Source organism: Paramisgurnus dabryanus, chromosome 3 (genome assembly GCF_030506205.2).
Source record: "Paramisgurnus dabryanus chromosome 3, PD_genome_1.1, whole genome shotgun sequence".
In the NCBI taxonomy this organism is placed as follows: Eukaryota; Metazoa; Chordata; class Actinopteri; order Cypriniformes; family Cobitidae; genus Paramisgurnus; species Paramisgurnus dabryanus.
The window spans coordinates 26,257,791-26,277,210 of record NC_133339.1 but is presented as its reverse complement, the minus strand read 5'-3'; the positions used below and the strand labels follow the sequence as shown (position 1 = coordinate 26,277,210).

The following is a 19,420-nucleotide window of genomic DNA, read 5'->3' as shown; positions in this document are numbered from 1 at the left end:
TTTTTTTTTTTTTAGTATGACGGCGACTTTAGCCAGTGTGGGAGCTGCCAGTATTCCTAGTGCAGGTCTGGTCACCATGTTGCTTATCCTGACCTCTGTGGGCCTTCCAACTCAGGACATCAGCCTGCTTGTCGCTGTTGATTGGCTTCTGTGAGTTTGCACACTTTTTGGCATATGTACAAGGCTGTCGGGTAAAATGACATCATTTTAAAGCAGGAACACATTTCTCAGGCCCAATGAATAGGGTTTATTATTGAACATTTTATTGGTGCCTTCTTATCAAAGGGCTCACAGGAAACAAACGGATTGCTTACTTATTTTTGTCTTGTTTTACACTGCAAATATCTAACAATTCTTAAATCAAGAAACATTAACCCGAGATATTAAAGGGATAGTTCACCCGAAATTGAAGTTGTTCAAAACCTGTATACATTTTTTTGCTCTTCTGAACACAAAGGAATATATTCATAATCAAGCAGGAAACAGGAGCACCACTGACTTTAATAATAGGATAAAAATCCTATGGAAGTCAATGGTGCTCACAAACGGTTTGGTTATAAACATTTCTCAAAATGTATTAATTTGTGTTCAGCAAAACAAAGAAATTGATGCAGGTTTAAAACAACTGGAGGGTGATTACATGATGACTGAATTTAAATTATTGGGTGAGCTATTCCTTTAAGTCTTGTTTTCTAAAAATTCCCAAATTTAATTCAAATGTATGCTTAAAAATTACCAAAAGGATAAGAAAAATACAATTGAATTCAGGATTCAAAGAGTTAAAACTTAAGTGTATTTTTCTTACCCCATGGGCACATTTTTATAGCATATAACTTGATAACGTTGTTCAGAATAGAGGATTTATTATCTTAGGTCATTTTGCTTCTTAGTTAAAGGAAAACACCACCTTTTTTCAATATTTTGCTATGTTCTTACTTCAACTTAGATGAATTAATACACATCTATCTTTTTTTAATGTGGGCACTTAATCTTTGTACAGCACATTGTGAATGTGTTAGCATTTAGCCTAGCCCCATTCATTCCTATGGCTCCAAACCGGGATGAATTTAGAAGCCACCAAACACTTCCATGTTTTCCCTATTTAAAGACTGTTACATGAGTAGTGACACGAGTAAGTTTGGTGGAAAAAAACATTTTTTTTTTTGAGCCATAAGAATAAGGGGCTAGGCTAAATTCTAACACATTCATGACCTGCTGTACAAAGATTAAAAGTGCACGCATTGAAAAAAAATAGCTATGTATTCATTCATCTAAGTTGAGGTATAAACATAGTAAAATATTGAAAAACTGTGGTGTTTTCCTTTAAATGTATTTTGATTTAAGAATTTTTCGAACTTAGTACTAAAAAATCTGAAAAATACTTAGTAAGAAATAAATTTTTTGTAGTGCAGTACAACGTTTTTACTTCTTCCTCTGTCATTGGCTCTGGTTATGTATGCCGGTATGTCAGGTTCACAGCTATGAGGTCAAAGGTAGCAACAATTATAGGGGCCCACAGGTGCAGCCCTTTGATGTATATGACCGTTTGTCTGGGAAAGAGTCAAGCACCAAACCTGACTGTCCTCGTAAACATAACTGGTAATTCAAGCTGTTTTCTTTATTAGCACTCTAAGCTGTATTTTGTCTGTCTTCAGTGACCGAATGCGCACCTCCATTAACGTGGTGGGTGACTCTATCGGGGCAGGCATTGTTGACCACCTATCCCGGGCTGAGCTCGCCATACTTGACAAGGACATCCCTCTATCAGATGAGAATTTCATTCCTCCTCCACCTCTTTTTACTGGCATAGACCTGATAGATCCTCTTAAACCGCCCGAACTCCCCCCTCGCTCCCCACGTCCTCCCAAGCTCAACCATCACGCCCCATCTCTGACCCCTTCGCAATCTATGTCACACTCCATCCCACACTCGCCCCGATCCATTCGCTCTCCATCACCTCACTCCATTCGTTCCCCCTCCCCTCGCTCCGTGTGCTCTCACTCCCCGAGGCCTTTTCGAACGCACTCTCCGCGGCTTTTACGGAGGGCGGAGCCTGGATACTGTGCCCTGCCCACTTACGACAACCAGGTGAGAATTTGTAATTGATGTAATTATGCAAATGTTTGCTAATACATTTCTTTTGATCACTCAATGAAGAGTAACCGTAAAGAGGTCACTATTTTAACTTTCAGGATTGTTTTAAAGGAACAGTATGTAAGAAATTTATATCAACTAATCATAAAATGGCCCTGATATGTCACTAGACATTTAGAAATCATTTTCATTTCAAATACTTATAACACTTAAAACAGTGGTATGGCCAGGATATTGTCATTTAAAAAGTGGAGTTGCAGCCCTCAACTGATGTTTATGTTGTCATTTTGTGTATTGGCCACCAGTTGTGTGATTGCAGTACCAGTTTTAGCCACAAGTTTTGTGATTGCAATACCAGTTTTAGCCACAAGTTTTGTGATTGCAATACCAGTTTTGGCCACAATCCTACATACTGTTCCTTTAATGCTCATATTCCAGTTTTCAGTGTTTTATCTTTTTTATACGGAAATGACAAGTTTATAGATAATAATTATGATAATAATAGTAGTACTACTAATTGTGAAATAATTTTTTTTGTTATATATCACAAATTAGGCCCAATTTTTTTAGCCCAACACAATGTATGGATGCAAAGGGACATGTGTTTTACAAATAGATAAAACTCTCTCACATCCTGCAGATTCCCACACTCCCTCGAGGTTTCCGAAAGCGAGAGCGAGACCGGGAGAGTGACAGGGAAAGGGAGAGACTGCGAGAACGAGAACGTGATAAAGGCAGCGAGACGGAGGACGACGAAGAGAAAGAAAGAATGGTGGATGAAGGAAGCGACGGAGAGGAAAGCGACGACACGGCGTACGACAGACGTCACGCCATTCCACCATGTGATCTTCCCTGAAGACACACAGATCTGTACCATGTTTGCATACTCCATTTCAGCTCCCATCTTTCTGGATGAAAGCTGACTTTTTTTAGCAGGGACTTTATGTGTGTTGTGCTTTATTTTGCTTGGGAAATTGTGATTGAGAAATAAATTCAGGGTAAATGTCAGCTGTCTTCCTTAAAAGCTTATCGGTTTATTTTACAAACAGCAAGTGTTTTCCCCGTTTCCTGGTAACCAGTTTGCTCATTCATAGTAGCGTGATTATTTTTATGGGAGTTTGATGATAAACCGGATGAGTGGCTTTGATTATTTATTGCACTTGTTCTGTTAGTCTTAATTTTATTGTGTCCGACCTCTGTCATATTTAAGTGACGTCGACTATTAGGCTACCGGTCGTAACATGGGATTTCACCGCACTTAGGTTTATACAGTAAATCCCAAGTTTACTCAATTACTCAAATTCCCAACTTCCTGGTTTAAATTAATAGACTCTCTCTCTCTCTCTCTCTCTCTCTCTCTCTCTCTCTCTCTCTCTCTCTCTCTCTCTCTCTCTCTCTCTATATATATATATATATATATATATATATCCTCATCCAGTACAATGTAAACAGAAATAACAAGAGGCAGTTAAAGCGATTCGTGGCAGTTGGTTTTTGTAAACTGTTTAAAGTTGTCTCAGATGTCATATTATGATTTGTTAGGTTTTTCTTTAGACGATGATGAGGACTTTTACAGCTGTGACTAAGACAACTGTGAAGTTTCTCCTCGCCTCCTTCATGTTCTCTGCTGTGAACATGGTTCAAAAACATTAAAAGCATTGTATGTATAGATTTACCATTAGATTGTTTAGATTAGTGTGCATGACGTTTAGATGGGCTCGTACACTTTAATGTTACCGGCAAGAGAAGTTACTCAAGCCTTACATAGTACATGCCATCTGTCTTCTCACAGGTCATCGACTCCTATTATACAATAACTGAGCGATTAGTTGATTCTTATGTATACCGAGCTAATGCCAATCATGGTGCTCCAGACTTTTATAAACCCCTCCTGTTGGAGACAATAATCACAACTAGATCTGTTTTATAAAAAAAATTTTCTTTTAGACAGCAGTGAAATTAAACAAGGACCAAATGGAGACTTTTACTGTTCATTATACTTCTCAGAACAAGAGCCCATAATAAGAATTCTTTATGAACTTAAACATTTATCATTCATTTCTTCCCAAACTAAATTAGTTGTGTTGTTCATTGTATAGCTTAATTGTCTCAGTATTTCTTTTCTCCTATGAAAATTTATAAATCAGGGTCCTTGTAATCCTTAAAAGTTTGTGAATCTGAGGGAAAAATTCAAGGCCCTGGCAAGTTTTTAAAAATATACATACATAGATACAGGTCATTGAAAGTGCTTCAATCTATTTTATGCAAGAAAAAAAATCCATATTATTCCCTGTGTAGTGTAGGATAATGTCATTAAAATTCTAGAACGTGCTAAACTGTTCACTTAAATGCTTATATGTTCTGTATGCGACTGTTGATTCATACCAAAATGTTTTTTTGCATAGTTGTGTTTGACAAATTAAAAAGTCTTGGGTTATGTATGTAACTGTTGTTCCCTGAGAAGGGAACGAGGCGCTGCGTCTCCCTTGCCATACTTCCCGCATCCCTGTAACGCCGTCTTTGGCAATATTTCAAATAGCGATATAGTTTCTGGCTCCCGCGTGTTACCACCTTGTCTTTGTCGTTAAGCCTCACCATTGGTTGAATTTGATATACACATTCAGACGCACTTACCCCTGGAGGCGTCCTTAAAGTGTCACTGCAGTGACGCAGCGCAAGTTCCCTCGAAAGGGAACTGTAACAATGTATCTTTAAGGTAACACAATGTAACCTTGCTCTCACTTGAAATGTGTCCCCACATTTAGTCCTTGAGTTTGAGGGTATTAGACCTGGAAAATCCTTGAAAGTTCCTTGAATTTGAAGTTAACTAATGTGTGGGAACCCTGATAAATAACACTTTAGACAAGGCTGATACTTCAACAAAGCTATCAAAAAGCAACTTGTGCACGATTTAAAAAGTCTTTATGAGTTACTTTTGTGTTATTGTTATTTAATTTTATGGCTTATCTTTATTGTGTAGTATTTATTATGTGTCGCACTCAAGCTTAATTTTAGATTGGTGTGTATGTCTTTTGTCTAACTGTATTTATTACTTTATTATGGTACGCTTGAGTTTTCCTGTGAACTGTATTTTAGTCTCTGAAATGGCTTCTGCTAAGTTCAGAATAGCACTTCGCCTGGCGGCTGCTGTATGTTGTGTAATAAAATCATTACACTTAAATGATTCCAGTGGTTTGTGCTTCAATGTTTCTCAGCTAGAATCTACATCTAATTCGCCACGTGGCACGTTTAAATCCTAGCTTTGCATGCTTTGTCCTAAGACTTGGATATTTTTAAACTAATGGACAAAAGAAATCGCATAACAGACGCGGAGCGGCCCCCCTTCACAGAGAGTCCAAATTTACTCTTGTATAATGATGAGACAAAGACATCAAAACACTTAATCCGCTAAAGAAAATAAAGGGATAGACGAGAGAGAGAGAGCAAAGGATGGAAGAGCAGCAGATGGCCAGAAAGACGTCAATCCTTCTCATTCCTCCGAGGAAAACAGTGGGGCAGGAAAGAGATGATTACTAGGGACATTGACGTTGGTTGTGGAGACCCTGGACGTCAGAGAGATGAGGGGGAGATTAAGGGTGTTGTATTAGGATGCTGCCTGATAAAGAGGCTAAATGGCAGCTTTATTTAATGAATACACAAACAAAGGTTAATCAAACAAATGTAACAAAATATAAAAGAGGATATCAGGGTATAAATTTGACCCGCTTGATTCTTCCATTGTTCATGGTATATTCATGTTGAGTCATATTTCCCTTAATCACTCTTGTTAAACTCATCTGTCAACACTTGAACTGAGAATGTTTATTAATAATTTACAGGGATGCGACAATTATTTACAGAACATTACTGACATGCATGCAAGCTCAACACATGTGGGTTAGGACTTATGTGTCTCTTTTTTAAAACATATGTGTGTTTGTATATCTTTAGTTGCAGTCTTGTTTTATTTAGCAAATCATGCACATCTTAACTTGCTCATAAATAAATGTTAATACTGTAGATTATGACCTGAGGTCACAGCGCCCTCTATAGCTGAGGAGAGGCTAGTGCAGCGTCCCATCTCCTGTCATCACTGAGTGCGTACAGATGCTTCGATGAGCTCATTTTATGGTCTCTTATCTGGCTCATGTTTAAACTGCCACCTCTGATCTTTTTTGCTCTCAGATGGGGCTATAGCTAAAACACTTTGTATTAAATAAACAGCTATCAATCTAATACGCTTTTTATGCGTGGAAAATACGTATTTCTCCTCTGGATGCCAGGATGAAGTGCGTGACTTCACGGACCAACTTATGAGTTTCCCCATCGGTTTATCCTTGTTCATTTCCTGAAAACTATTTTGTTATCATTTTTCCTTTTTATATGTTAATGACTCATGGATTCTCTCTCATAGCTTCCATATAAATAAGATATTACAGCACATCTTTCGCATAGACAATTATAGGTCTTGGAGATATCACTTCATGCTCCCCTTATCGTATAGATTACAGTTTAGTTTATTTACTTTTTTGAATTGTGCTCTACTTTTAAGAGATTTTAATTGAATTATTATAGGGTTTTTTTATACCCTGCATTTTTACAGATTCCCACCTGCACAGCTCAGCCTATCATGTTTTTAGCTGCCTTACTTAGTTTTCTTATGGTTTTTCCCCATCTTCATTTGTGTATGTATGTTCGTGCACAGAGTGTACTTATACCCTTCGGCAGTCAGGTCAGGGAACGGCTACTCTACACAGGTACTGAATTATATTTAAAATAATTTTTTATTTTTTTATGTACTTTTTTCAATGTGATAATTGCTGTGTTTACACTGCTAAACATTACAGTGTTACTACAAAAAAAAGACTTTCTTACGTAGTATTTTTGTCTTGTTTTTAGTAGTAATATCTAAAAAATTTTAAATTAAGATCTAACAAAATAAATCTAGTTTTTAGACAAAAATATACAATTTAAGTAAATGTGTGCTTAAAACGAGCAAAAATGGGGTGAGAAACTTTTTCTTGAATTAAATGTTTAAGAGAAAAGATAAACTTATTTCGATCATTTTTTTTCTCACCCCATTGGCAGATATTTTTGCTTGTGTTAAGCACACTTTCACTTAAATTGTATATTTTTGTTTACTAGACTTATTTTTGTCCTTTTGCTCATGAAGAAGATACATCTTGATTTAAAAGTTTTTAGATATTTCTACTTAAAACAAGACAAACATACTAAGTAAGAAAGTCATTTTTTGCATTGATATAGTCAAAGACATCATACAGATTGATTTTCTAACTTAAAATGAGAGTTTCAATTTTGGTTGTTTTACTTGTGCTGCTATCTCCTGTCATTCATCCTGGAATCAGTATTTTTAATATATTGTTAGCCTACGTGGTAACAACTTTATTTACCTTCATGCTTTCAGTTGTTTCTCAATCTATGCACGTCATTAAACCTATCTTAGGTGTAATTATATGATGAGTTATTGTAAGTAAATGTTTTTATATATGTGTCTGTATGTGTTTTTTATTTTAGAGAACCGAAAACGAGGACTGTTTATTGAAATTAGTGATGATGGCTCGGTGAGAGGGTCTTCAACACAAAACCCTAACTGTAAGTCATTTTTCCCACAGCTAATACATTTACAGTACTGTTGTTATGATACATTTACATTTAGCAGGGGAATTCTTATCAAACAGGTGCATTTCCCCAAAAGCATTGTTAGCTAACTATGGTCGTTGTTGTTACCATTGAACTCTATTGATGAACTTGCGACCCCAGATCAGTTAATGGGTTCATATAAGTGTGAGTAAATAGTAGCGAATTTATGATATTTTGGTGTTATGTGAATCGCAATTGAATTGCTTTAGCAGTGGTGGTTAATATCTGGGGTCCAAAGGTGATATACATTAATAGTCTTCTGTAGAATTGACTGAGGTGTGGTGCTGTGCTACAGGTGTACTGGAAATGCGGTCAGTGAATGCGGGTGGGACGGTCATCAGAGGTGTAGCTTCATCTCTCTTCCTCTGTGTGAACAATGAAGGACAACTGAGAGGACAGGTATAAACACTTACTTTAAGTGAAAAATGTGTAACATCTAATAGAGTATATGACCCTGGACCACAAAACCTTAAAGGATCAATTTTTAATGATTTAATTTTAAATGTCTTTAACTGAATGAATAAGCTTTCCATTGATGTATGGTTTGTATGACAATATTTAGCTGAGATACAGCCAAAAATCTGGAATATGACGGTGCAAAAAATAGAAAATATAGAAAATTACATTTAAAGTTATCCAAATGAAATCCTGAGCCACACATATTTAAAAAAAAATATTTTTACTCTAGAAGAAATTACAAAATATCTTAACAGAATATGATCTTAACTTAATATCCCAATGATTTTTGTCATAAAAGAAAAATTTATAATTTTGAATCATACAATTTATTTTTGGCTATTGCTACAAACATACCTATGCTCCTGCAAAAAAATCTTTTAAATCTGAGTCTTTTAAGATTTTGGTAATACCACAGTAGGGGTGAGTGGGGCACGAAATGACATGGGGTTAATTGTAACAGATATATTTTACATAGTTACACAGGGCCTAGCAGTCTGTGATTTTGTTTTTTTCTCATTGTCAAAAGACGATTGTAAATACAATATTAGGCAAAATAGTTGACATTTATGTTTTTTGTCTAAATTATGCGCCCCTTTCAAAAACATCTATCCATAAGCATTGATGTATGGATGGTTAGATAAGAGTTCATGGATGCGTGGACATCTATTTATTATAGATAGATATAAACAATATCCTCCTCTAGTGTATAGATAGTCATATTGAATTATGTGTTTAAATAGAATTTTCTAGCAAGTATTACGACAAGCCCTTTGTTACAATTAACCCCACTTATGGGCCAAGTTGTCAAATTTGCAGTTTTGTCATTTTTGGCATACTTGTATAACAATGATAAGTTCCAAAAACAAACTTTAAGGGTTAATTTGTAGCAGAGATGCGTGTTGATTGTATAAAAATATGATTAATCTAACTTGATTGAGACAAAATGTGTTGTTCCCTGCTCTCACTCTCACTACAAGGAAGCAACAATTAAACTACAGCATTTTGTGTTTTTTTAAAGCATTATCCAATTAACAGATGGATCAATGTTGTATTTGACGCGTGGAGCTGTGAAAACCCAGCTAAAGTTATTTTTGTGTTTTATAAAAATATATATAAGATATCTTTAATATTACAGTACTGTGCAGAAGTCTTAGGCCACCATGCTACCATTAGATTTGTTGTTTTTTACAATTGTATAGTGATCATATATAAATATTTCTCAGTCTCTTTATTAGAATACAACCAGAAAATACAGGAAATGTGTATGTAGTATTAAAAACAGTATAAAAGTATAAGCTGAAGTGTCAAGTATTTAGTGTAAACTCCCCTTGCACTTGAGCATAGTAGGCAACTGCAGGATCTCTTAAACCTACACTGTAAAAAATAGCGGTAATTATGCAGATGGTTGCCAGTAACTTACTGTAGAAGATAAAGACTGAACATGTTTCGTATTCATTTAACTTTGAACAAACTGTTGCCAGTAAATAACATAAATGTAAAATCTACATTAAGTTACTGGCAGCTAGTTGCCAGTAATTCCCAGTAATACTGTAATTCCACATAATTTTTTTACAGTGTAAATAAAAATTAAATCCTATTTCTTAATTCTAATCGAATGATTTTAGAACTTCAGTCTCCTCAAAAAAGCTCAAGATGTGTTTTGTGCCAAAAGAGGTCACACTAAATACTGACTGATGCCTAAAGAAGACATTTAGATCTAAAAATGGTTTTGTTTTTAAGTTTGTGTACATATTTCTTGTGTTTTCCGTTTGTATCTTAATAAAAAGAGTGAAAATAAATATGGATGACATTAAAACTTTGCTAAAACAACAAAGCTGGTGATGGTGGCCTAAGACTTTTGCACAGTACATGTAGTTCGGCCAGAAATTATAATAAACCTATGATTTACTTCCCTCAAACCATGCAAGATCATTAATAAATATATTTAATTCAGACGATCACATTGTCTAAGATGGCGGTGTTACCGGAAGCTTGTTATTTTAATTTGTAAAGTTTTAAATATGGATTACTTAGGTAAAGGATGGATTCACATTCTTTGGGCTTGGAGGAGGGGGCCCCTATATTCGTACATTATAATAATTGGAAGAGCTAGGGACTGATTTTTTTTTTACATTTTTCTCTTTCAGAGAGAGTTTGCTGAACAAGACTGCATCTTTAAGGAATTGCTACTGGAAAATAGTTATTCTTGTTTCCTATCTCCACACAATGGACTTTCTGTGTCACTCTTCACGAAGCAGTCTAGAAAGAAACCTTGCTCTGAAATGTCTCTGTTTCTTCCGATTATGACTACACAGTTTATGATTCCAGCAAGAGAAGACAGCCAGATACAAGACGTAAACCTGAACTCTGACGACCCACTTGGAATGGGACACCAGTCGCACATTCAGAACATTTTCAGCCCTAGTCTGTACACTTAGAAATGAAGACTAGAGGACATTCGTTTTACATTGTAACTGATATCAAGGTTGACAAATTGTCCAGCTCTAAGTGTTTTGTACTTGAAACCTTATTTATTATTTAAATATATTTATTTATTTACCATTGTATAATAATTATTTAATATAATTTATGCATAAAACGTGAATTTAATGTTCAATATGTTTGTGTGATAAAAAGTTTTAATAAATATAAATAAACAAACAAACGTTGTTAGTCTTACACATTTACATTGCACATAGACACCATATATTCAATATTCCCCTAAATAGCATTTTGAATACACACACGTTTCTCATTCATGACTGTGTCGCTGAGTACAGCAATAATATGAGCAACAGCAGGTAAACAAGACTCAACACTAAACAATTCCAGATTAATTTATGACTTTAAACTGCTGCCTGACACACAAATCCCAGGAACATTTATGGAGGCAACTGGGTGATAAAATGCATGACATTTAAATGACACTGCTCAGAGTCTCTTACTATGAATAAGTCGTATGTCAAGAACTATACAGTAAGATCTTGACAGCAAAGGTGCAATGCTTATTGCACAACACCACTTAGCTTATGCCCAGCTAATATTCCGAACACATTTTAGCATTAAGACGACAAATGGCACTCTTTGAATAGATACAAATAGTTTCCACAAATAAATACATTCAGTAATTTAACTTAATGTTCCAAAAAAATCTTCATTAGAAAGAAACACATACAGTAAACTCGTATTGAAGCATGATAAAAATTATACATTTCATTCATATCCTCAAAAATGGTCAGGTCATCTATGATCACGATACCTAATACCACACTCTTTATCCCCCAATAATTCATAGCTGACTCCAAAAAAATACTAAGTGCATCCTTTAAATGTGTTATTGCTGGTCAGTGATTTTTATACTTCCCTCCTGTATGTCTTCCTCAGCCTGCTGCATCTGAATTTCCAAATGTACCTTCTGAGTTGTCAGCTTTTTAATCGTACTCTTCCTTTCTTCGTGTGTATTCAGAGAGTCACAGTCAGCCAGTAGCCAATGAACCCGACACAAGGCATCTCTCGTTTTCCCGTTTTGATCTCCAGTTTCTCATACTTGGGTGACCAATGGCTCCCGTAGGCAAATGACCCCATCTTTTTGCTCCCCAGCCTGCCCAGAACAAAGCCCAGTTAGGAGAGTCCCATTGAGAGGAGCACAGATCCCCCTGTACGCCACGTCTCCTTCAAGAGGAACGTAGTCCCTGTGTTCATCTGGCCCTTCCTCGTCGTCGTCTTCTTCGTCCTTTCCTCCTTCCTTCTCCCAAAGGGAGGTGTTGACATGGGTGTACTCCTGGTTGTCCTCGCACTCCATCTCACGGTGGTAGAAATAGCTGAAGTTAGAAACGATGACAGGAACAGGAAGCGAGATGGTGAGCACACCAGCGATAGCACACATAGAACCCACCAGCTTTCCACCCACCGTCATCGGGGTCATATCACCGTATCCCACTGTTGTCATGGTGACCACAGCCCACCAGAAGGCTTCCGGGATGCTGGTGAAAGTCGTTTCTGCGTTGTCCACTTCTGCAAAGTAGACAGCGCTGGAGAATATGATGACACCGATGAAGAGAAAGAAAATGAGCAGTGCCAGTTCTCTTAAGCTGGCCTTTAGTGTCTGGCCCAAGATTTGAAGGCCTTTGGAGTGGCGAGATAGCTTGAAGATCCTGAACACTCTTACCAGACGGATGACCCTAATGATGGCCAGGGACATGGTTGGCGTGGCTCCCTTTGACTTGGCCAGCTCGGTTCCGAGCGTGACAAAGTAGGGAATGATAGCAAAGAAGTCAATGATGTTCATCACATCCTTGAAGAAGTACATCTTACTGGGAGAGCAGCTAAAGCGCATCACTAGTTCAAAGGAGAACCAGCATATGCACATGGTCTCTACCAGGAAGAACGGATCGTGAAATGGAGAGGAACCAGGGATGGTTATGTTTCCATTACTGGGATGATGCTGGTATGCAACTTGCTGGAAGAATGTAGAAAAGAGAGAAAGAAAAGGAAAATGAGTGAGACTTTGGGATGGAATTGCTGAGATTCAAAGTACACTGTCAGAAAAAATGGTCAAAAATAGTACCAGTATCCTTTAAAAAGGTACTAATATGAACTCTTTTGGTACAAAGGTACCATCCCAGCGACAGCTAGGGACAATTTTTTCGGACAGTGTAATTATCCAAAAACTTAAATAAACATGGAAAAGAATACAATGTGAAATAAACACGAGCATTTTTTAAATTAAGTGGAGATTCTTTGAGATGATAAGAACAAATAAAATTAAAAAATGTAAATGTTGATCAAATTGATTATTTTCATTTTGCAGGTTTATGCTATTTCCAAGATTTATGTAATACCCGCAGATTTTTGTACCCGACTTTGATCAGTTTATAAGGTTCACTGTATTTCCTTGGATACCCAGTTAGAGGTCTGATATCTTATCTTTATTATTTATCCTTACTGATGCACTTGCTGTCCAGTACAAATAACTTACTGCAATTAAAACTAATCTAGATTAGGACACTGCCTTGTAAAATACTTTTTCTGCGTCAAACAACAGTCTGAGTCCTTTATTTGTTGTTTAGGCGTGTGTGGGTGTGTGCAGTGTTGTGCCTGAACGAGTTCACTGAACAAAAGTTCATGAACTCGTTCATATTTGGGCCAACGTGAACTGAACGTACTGTATTACTGCCTGATGAACGTTACTGTGAACTCGTTTATTCTGGTGTTTGTGAATGGCACGCTCTCTCAGTTTAGTCGTTCAATAGGGTGCCAGATTTGATTAGATTCTTCCAGGCGAAACCCCGGCTAAAACACACTGTAAACAGGCCTTAATGTGTAGGGGAAAAACACAAAAATCTGGCAACACCAGCCACCAGTGTTTCACGGCTGCATGCATCATCAAAACAAAAAGCAGCATGGAGGTGACACACTGGGCTTGTTCGACTTCATGCGGCGCCACAAGAATCGACAGCCAGATGACGTCAAAGTAATGGGAGAGCGAGACGAAATATGATTTCTTTAATCATTCTCGCGGTTCTTTGAAGTCATCCGGCTGTCGGTTCTTGCGGGGCCGCATGAAGTCGAACAAGCCTACTGACTCTGGATTCTGCTGAAATCCGCGCCACTCACATAGTTATGGTGATATTAAATAACATCATATTTGTCCCAAATCGTTAACGATTAACATAATGTAGGCTGCTAACGCATATTCTGGATCTTGAAATAGACTCTGACTAAGCTCACGCTATTTAACCTGCACGTGCGGTGTGCGATGCCTGTGAGTTGTCTTACACGCGACGCTTAGGCACCTGGCTAGCTTTTCAAGGTATGTGCAAGCAAATACAGAAAATAAAAGATAGTTAATGCTGATGTAAACCCTGGTTGGATAAGGATTTAAAGTTGGATATAAAGATGAAATCTGACGCATTTAGCGTCAGTGTTAAAACTGATAAAATAGTCTGTGGTTCTATATGGGCTATAATGGTACGGAAGAGGATTAGGGCCACTGGTGAAATTATTTTTGAATTCTGACTTTATTCTCAGAATTCTGACTTTAATCTCAGAATTCTGACTTTAATCTCAGAATTCTGACTTTAAACTCGGAATTCTGACTTTAATCTCGGAATTCTGACTTTAATCTCGGAATTCTGACTTTAAACTCGGAATTCTGACTTTAAACTCGGAATTCTGACTTTAAACTCGGAATTCTGACTTTAAACTCAGAATTTGAATTCTGACTTTAATCTCAGAATTCTGACTTTAATCTCAGAATTCTGACTTTAATCTTTAATAAAAGTCAGAATTCTGAGAATAAAGTCAGAATTCTGAGAATAAAGTCAGAATTCTGAGAATAAAGTCAGACTTCTGAGAATAAAGTCAGAATTCTGAGAATAAAGTAAGATTTCAAATATTTTTTTCACCAGTGGCCCTAATCCTCGTCAGTAATAATAATGGCCATCATTAAATAATAATAATAAAAATATGGGAAAAAAGAACTATAAATTAGTTCATTTTTAGAACTGTGAACTATTTCAAAATTTTGAAATATGAACTATGAAATGAACTAGTTTATTTTAAAATTTGTGAACTGAACTTTGAAGTAGTTCATGTAGGAATTGAACTTTACCAACACTGGGTGTGTGTGTGGTTTACATGAATAGTATATAATTACATGTTTACTATGCTATAACCATGGTTTACGGGGACACAGGAAACACTAAATGGTACTTTTTCATAGATTAAAGACTGCCAACAGGTTTTTGTGACATTGGGGTTAGGGACTGGGGTAGGTTAGGGGAATAAAATATAACAGTTTGTACAGCAGGCCTATAAAATGCATTGCGTCTATGGAAATGGCCCCGTAAACCACATATGCCAACGTGTGTGTGTGTGTGCGTGCGTGTGTGCGTGGGTGTGTGTGCGTACACATCCAAATTAGTTAAAGTTGACTGATGACACTGTTGAAGCCAAACATGCTTTCCTACTTGACTGAAACAACTTGGTCGCTCATTTCACACCCACTTCATTGCTGTCAGGGTCATAGAGCACAACCTTTGACTCAAGGGACATTAGTGCCCTTTGTCACTACATAAGAAATGACTTCTCTGAACAACACAGGCTAAAGCAACCAATTAGACGCTGTAGCACATTTTAATCAATCAAATGCTTCTCAGCTGGTGCTTGCAAGTAAACCCATGGCCACGGGTAGGGTTCCAGGATATACATACACTGATCCAATGTGCACCTTAAATGCACTTTTCATGGAGATAGTACTACCTGTGTAATACTAAATCGAGCATGTGTGTTTGCATTGAAAACAATGTTGAGAAAAGTAACATTTTTGATATGTACACTTTTTAAAAACAAACAGTGCTAAACAGCACTAAAAGTGGTTCTTGGTTCATAATCATAGAGGAACCATTTTTAGTGCTATAGCACCACATATGGTTCTACATAGCATAATATGGTTCTACACTGGTGCTACACAGGTACTTTATCGGTGCTATATAGCACTTAAAATGGTTCCTATGATTACGAGCCAAGAACCACTTTTAGTGCTATTTAGCACCGTTTGTGTTTAGAGTGTATGTGATCTTGTTGGCTGTTATGTGGTTCCCTATCATAATAGCACATCCTTATTTTGACTTTGCTTAAGTCATCAAAAGTACAAAATCTTACAGAAGTATGCGTTTCCATGGCGATTTCGGCCTTTGAGTCGGTCTGTTTATTAATACAAGCCCCCGTTTCTGTGTTAATGTTCCCTGAAGGGTTGTCCTTACTCTAAAAATATCACCTGAGATCTCTAAGGTGAAACTTGAGAATGAGCCCCATCTCTCTCTCTCTCTCTCTCTCTCTCTCTCTCTCTCTCTCTCTCTCTCTCTCTCTCTCTCTCTCTCTCTCTCTCTCTCTCTCTCTCTCTCTCTCGCTCTCGCTCTCTCTCGCTTTCACTCTCTCTTGCTCTCTCGTTTTACTCGCGTTAGTTTACTTACTTTACTTATCTGTCATTATCCCTGCAGTATACTGATCTCTTTTGGCAGTACGTTGGTTGTCCTATGTATTTGGATGGCTTATGGGAAACAAATTTGATACTGTTCATTGACTTTCACCCAGAGTCTCTCTTTCACCCTCAATGGATCAGATGCAAACACTGCTTCATACTGTCACATGTCAACTTGTCATTTCACATCTCCTTTTCTTTTTTTCTATCCGTGTTAGTCAGGTGCATCTTTCTGCACTGTCTGTTTTTCTGCTGCCCCCCAAGCCCACTGGAGTCTCTGTTCTCAATCCATGTATCAGATTTAATGACACGTCTAAAATAATCTCAGTGATAACCCTCCCCGCTTAACACTCGCTCCTACTCCCTTACGTCCTTTTTAACTCTTTTCCTGTGATCTCCTATAGACAAGCTTAGCCTACTCTGTAAATCTAAAATACATACACATATACTAGTTTGAGATGTTTTTCCCACAATGCATTTTTATTTAGAGACCTAGCCTACTTTTAATTGTAAGTGTGTAAAGATCAGGGGTTTACTGTAGGGTTGTTGGTTATGTCTTAAGCAATTTACTCTGCTGAGATTTAAAACGTTTGTAATTGCATAATGTCTAAATTGAGGAGGCTTGGCTAGTAATTACTATTTAAAGTAGTTAAACTACAATATACATTTGAAGCAGAAGTTGGCTACACTAAGTAATGTATAATGTATAGGCAGTGTGATCAGTACCCGACACGAAGCAGTGGGTCTTGTATCACATCGAAGGGGCTTATTTCACAATAACAACTGACCGCATGTACATTATCCTGCTTCATACACGACTATTTACCTCGTGAGTAGGTAAGGAACATTAAATATTGATTTGAAATATTTTATTTGCTAATTTTTAACGAATGCAGACCTTCCACGAGGAAAACACTTTTTTTGGTTTTTAAGATAAGAAAAGAGTTTAAATGTCACAAAACACCCTATTTGGTTTAGTCTTTTGTAAATATAATCTTATTAAAAGAAAACTTCATATTGTATTTTTGTACCTGTTAAAATAATTAGCAGCATCTGGGTTACCGTGTGATATTAGTTTTAAGCAGTTGTTATCTGGAAATAACAAACCTGCAAATGTCACTACTGGCCAATCAGAATCAAGCATTCCAACCAGCTGTGTAATAAAAGGGTATAGCCAACTACTGTATATTGAACCTGTTTAAGGTGGTAAAATGTTTATAAACATATCAGATTATATTATTTATATTTAATAAAGTCTTTGTATGAACCTTGGTTAGAGTGTAAAAAATGGTTGACAGTACACTGGACTATAACATGTCAGACCACACTGAATCTTTTATGAATGGGAAAGTAGCATTTAATAACAAAATAACCTCTCTCACCTCTCTCAGCTCCTTCTCTGATCTGAAGTCAGGCAGTGTCTCCAAACAGAAGATGAGGATGGAGACAACGATCACCATCACACTGATGATGGCAATGATGCGGGCACCACCAGAAGATTCTGGGTGTTCAAAGAGCATCCACAGCTTGCGCTGGATCTCGTTATCCGGCAACGGCTGAGGAACCTCTTTAGGGAAACCCTCGTCCTCCTTAAACCGAGTCATGATGTCCTCTCCCAGCTCATAAAAACGCAGTTCTTCCATGAAAATGTCCAGGGGAACGTTGGCAGGCCGGCGTAAGCGCCCACCAGACTGATAGAAGTAGAGGATGGCATCAAAGCAGATTCGGTTACGGTCCAGGAAGATCTCATTGCGTAGAGGGTCAAAATACTGCAGGCGACGCTCTGGGTCTCCAAGCAGAGAGTCGGGAAACTGGGACAGGGTCCGAATCTGCGTCTCATAGCGCATACCTGACACGTTGATGGCCAAGCGTTCAGAAAGCGCCCAACCTCCTCTCCACAACGAACCAGATCTTCGAAGTTCTCTCTTTTTGTCACCCTTCTCTTTGTCACCTTTCTCTGCCATGTTGCGCTCTTCCTTGAGCTTTTTGTCACTCTCACTGATGTCTTCATCTGCTTGAGTTTTCGCCCCTTTTTCTTCGTCTGATCCTTCACCACTGTTCCCAAGGTTGTCCATCTTTTTTCTTTCTCTGGTTTTCTGATCTGTACTTGGGACAACTTAGTTTCTTCTATATTCTCTCTGTTACATTAGGTAGAGACACAGTCACAGTCAAACACAACTTATGACTTTTCACTACTGTCACTGTAATCCTTACAATGTCAGTTAAAAGGGTTCTAAGTATAAAACATGTTTTCATCAAACACTAAAACAGAATTCAAATATTGTGTCAAAAGGTTTAGCTTTGTTGAGTTTATTGTTAGTAAAATTTCCCATAAATGCTCAATATGAAATGTTACAAAGGTGTTTGTCTTGGTTTCTAAGAAGACACTTTATTTGCCACCTTATATCTTTTACCAGTAGTAAGTACCATAGGGCTGTCTATGTTTCTTACCTCTACAATACCATGAGGTCCGTATCTTCTCTCCCCCCTTCTGCCAGTCTGACTACCCTATGAGAAGGGTATGTGTCCAACGGGGGTATTTTCTCCTGTTCACATTGAACCATAAGCTCTGTCCTGCCTTCTGTGAAGTGAAGTTAGGAGACTGTTTGTAGGTCACTGTCTTCACTCTCTCCCCTTACTCCTGCTGTGGCTCTGGGGAATGCTGTCATGTTGAAATTCAATCCAGACCCCCTCGTCCCCTCACCAACTCATTGCCCCAAAAATCTCTACACCAGCACCCCCTTAACATGCCAGTTTCTTATGCCTTTTAAAATCTATTCAAATTCTAATCAAGAATGACAATGTTTATAGTTATACTGTAAATAAATAAAGTAATATAAATAATGCTTGTTTAGAATAACAAATAAGGGTAACAAATGTGGTAATAATATGATGAAATTGAGCAAATAGTAATATGTTATTATTGTTAGAATAAACAGATGTGTGTTTGTCTAAAAGATCACAACAGACAGCCTAATATGTTGTATTTTCTCCCATAATTCCTGAATCTAATCTATCACTTATTTTAATTTATACATTTATTAAAATATTTTTTATTGATTTAAAATATTAAACTTAAAAATAATAATAATTTTAAATGCACTTTAAATAATATAAGAAGTTTACGTGTTGAATCCAAAACTCGTCAAAACATATCCACGTGATTTTATATGTGTTGATGGCCTCGTGATTTTAGGCGTGTTTGAGTTCATGTGACGCTGC

At 37.2% G+C, this 19,420-nt stretch overlaps 2 protein-coding genes across 3 annotated transcripts in view; one reads left to right on the top strand and one right to left on the bottom strand.

Annotated features, from left to right (window-relative positions):
• The window catches only part of slc1a9 (solute carrier family 1 member 9), a 34,359-nt gene extending 26,655 nt beyond the window's left edge, over positions 1 to 7,704 (top strand). For both annotated transcript variants that reach the window (XM_065278395.2, XM_073813946.1), the window contains exons 9-12: positions 16 to 150; positions 1,656 to 2,088; positions 2,735 to 6,851; positions 7,630 to 7,704. In XM_065278395.2, the coding sequence (XP_065134467.1) occupies positions 16 to 150; positions 1,656 to 2,088; positions 2,735 to 2,950 (784 nt within the window). In that variant the 3' untranslated portion in view covers positions 2,951 to 6,851; positions 7,630 to 7,704. The remainder of the gene's footprint in view (positions 1 to 15; positions 151 to 1,655; positions 2,089 to 2,734; positions 6,852 to 7,629) is intronic.
• A 3,131-nt stretch (positions 7,705 to 10,835) lies between these two features.
• On the bottom strand, positions 10,836 to 19,354 carry kcna7 (potassium voltage-gated channel, shaker-related subfamily, member 7). The gene is made up of 3 exons (XM_065273890.2): positions 18,650 to 19,354; positions 17,581 to 18,336; positions 10,836 to 12,673 (listed from the first exon to the last, which is right to left on the bottom strand). Exons 2-3 carry the CDS (start codon positions 18,271 to 18,273, stop codon positions 11,756 to 11,758), a joined length of 1,611 nt encoding a protein of 536 aa, XP_065129962.2. The 5' UTR covers positions 18,274 to 18,336; positions 18,650 to 19,354; the 3' UTR covers positions 10,836 to 11,755.
• Between the last annotated feature and the right edge of the window lie 66 nt (positions 19,355 to 19,420).

Bases quoted from the DNA above. Each gene is read 5' to 3' on its own strand.
- kcna7 (XM_065273890.2), bottom strand. From the start codon at position 18,273: ATGGACAACCTTGGGAACAGTGGTGAAGGATCAGACGAAGAAAAAGGG. The intron at 12,674-17,580 runs GTGAGAGAGGTT...ACATTCTTCCAG, and splicing joins CAGAGAAGGAGCTGAGAGAG to CAAGTTGCATACCAGCATCA.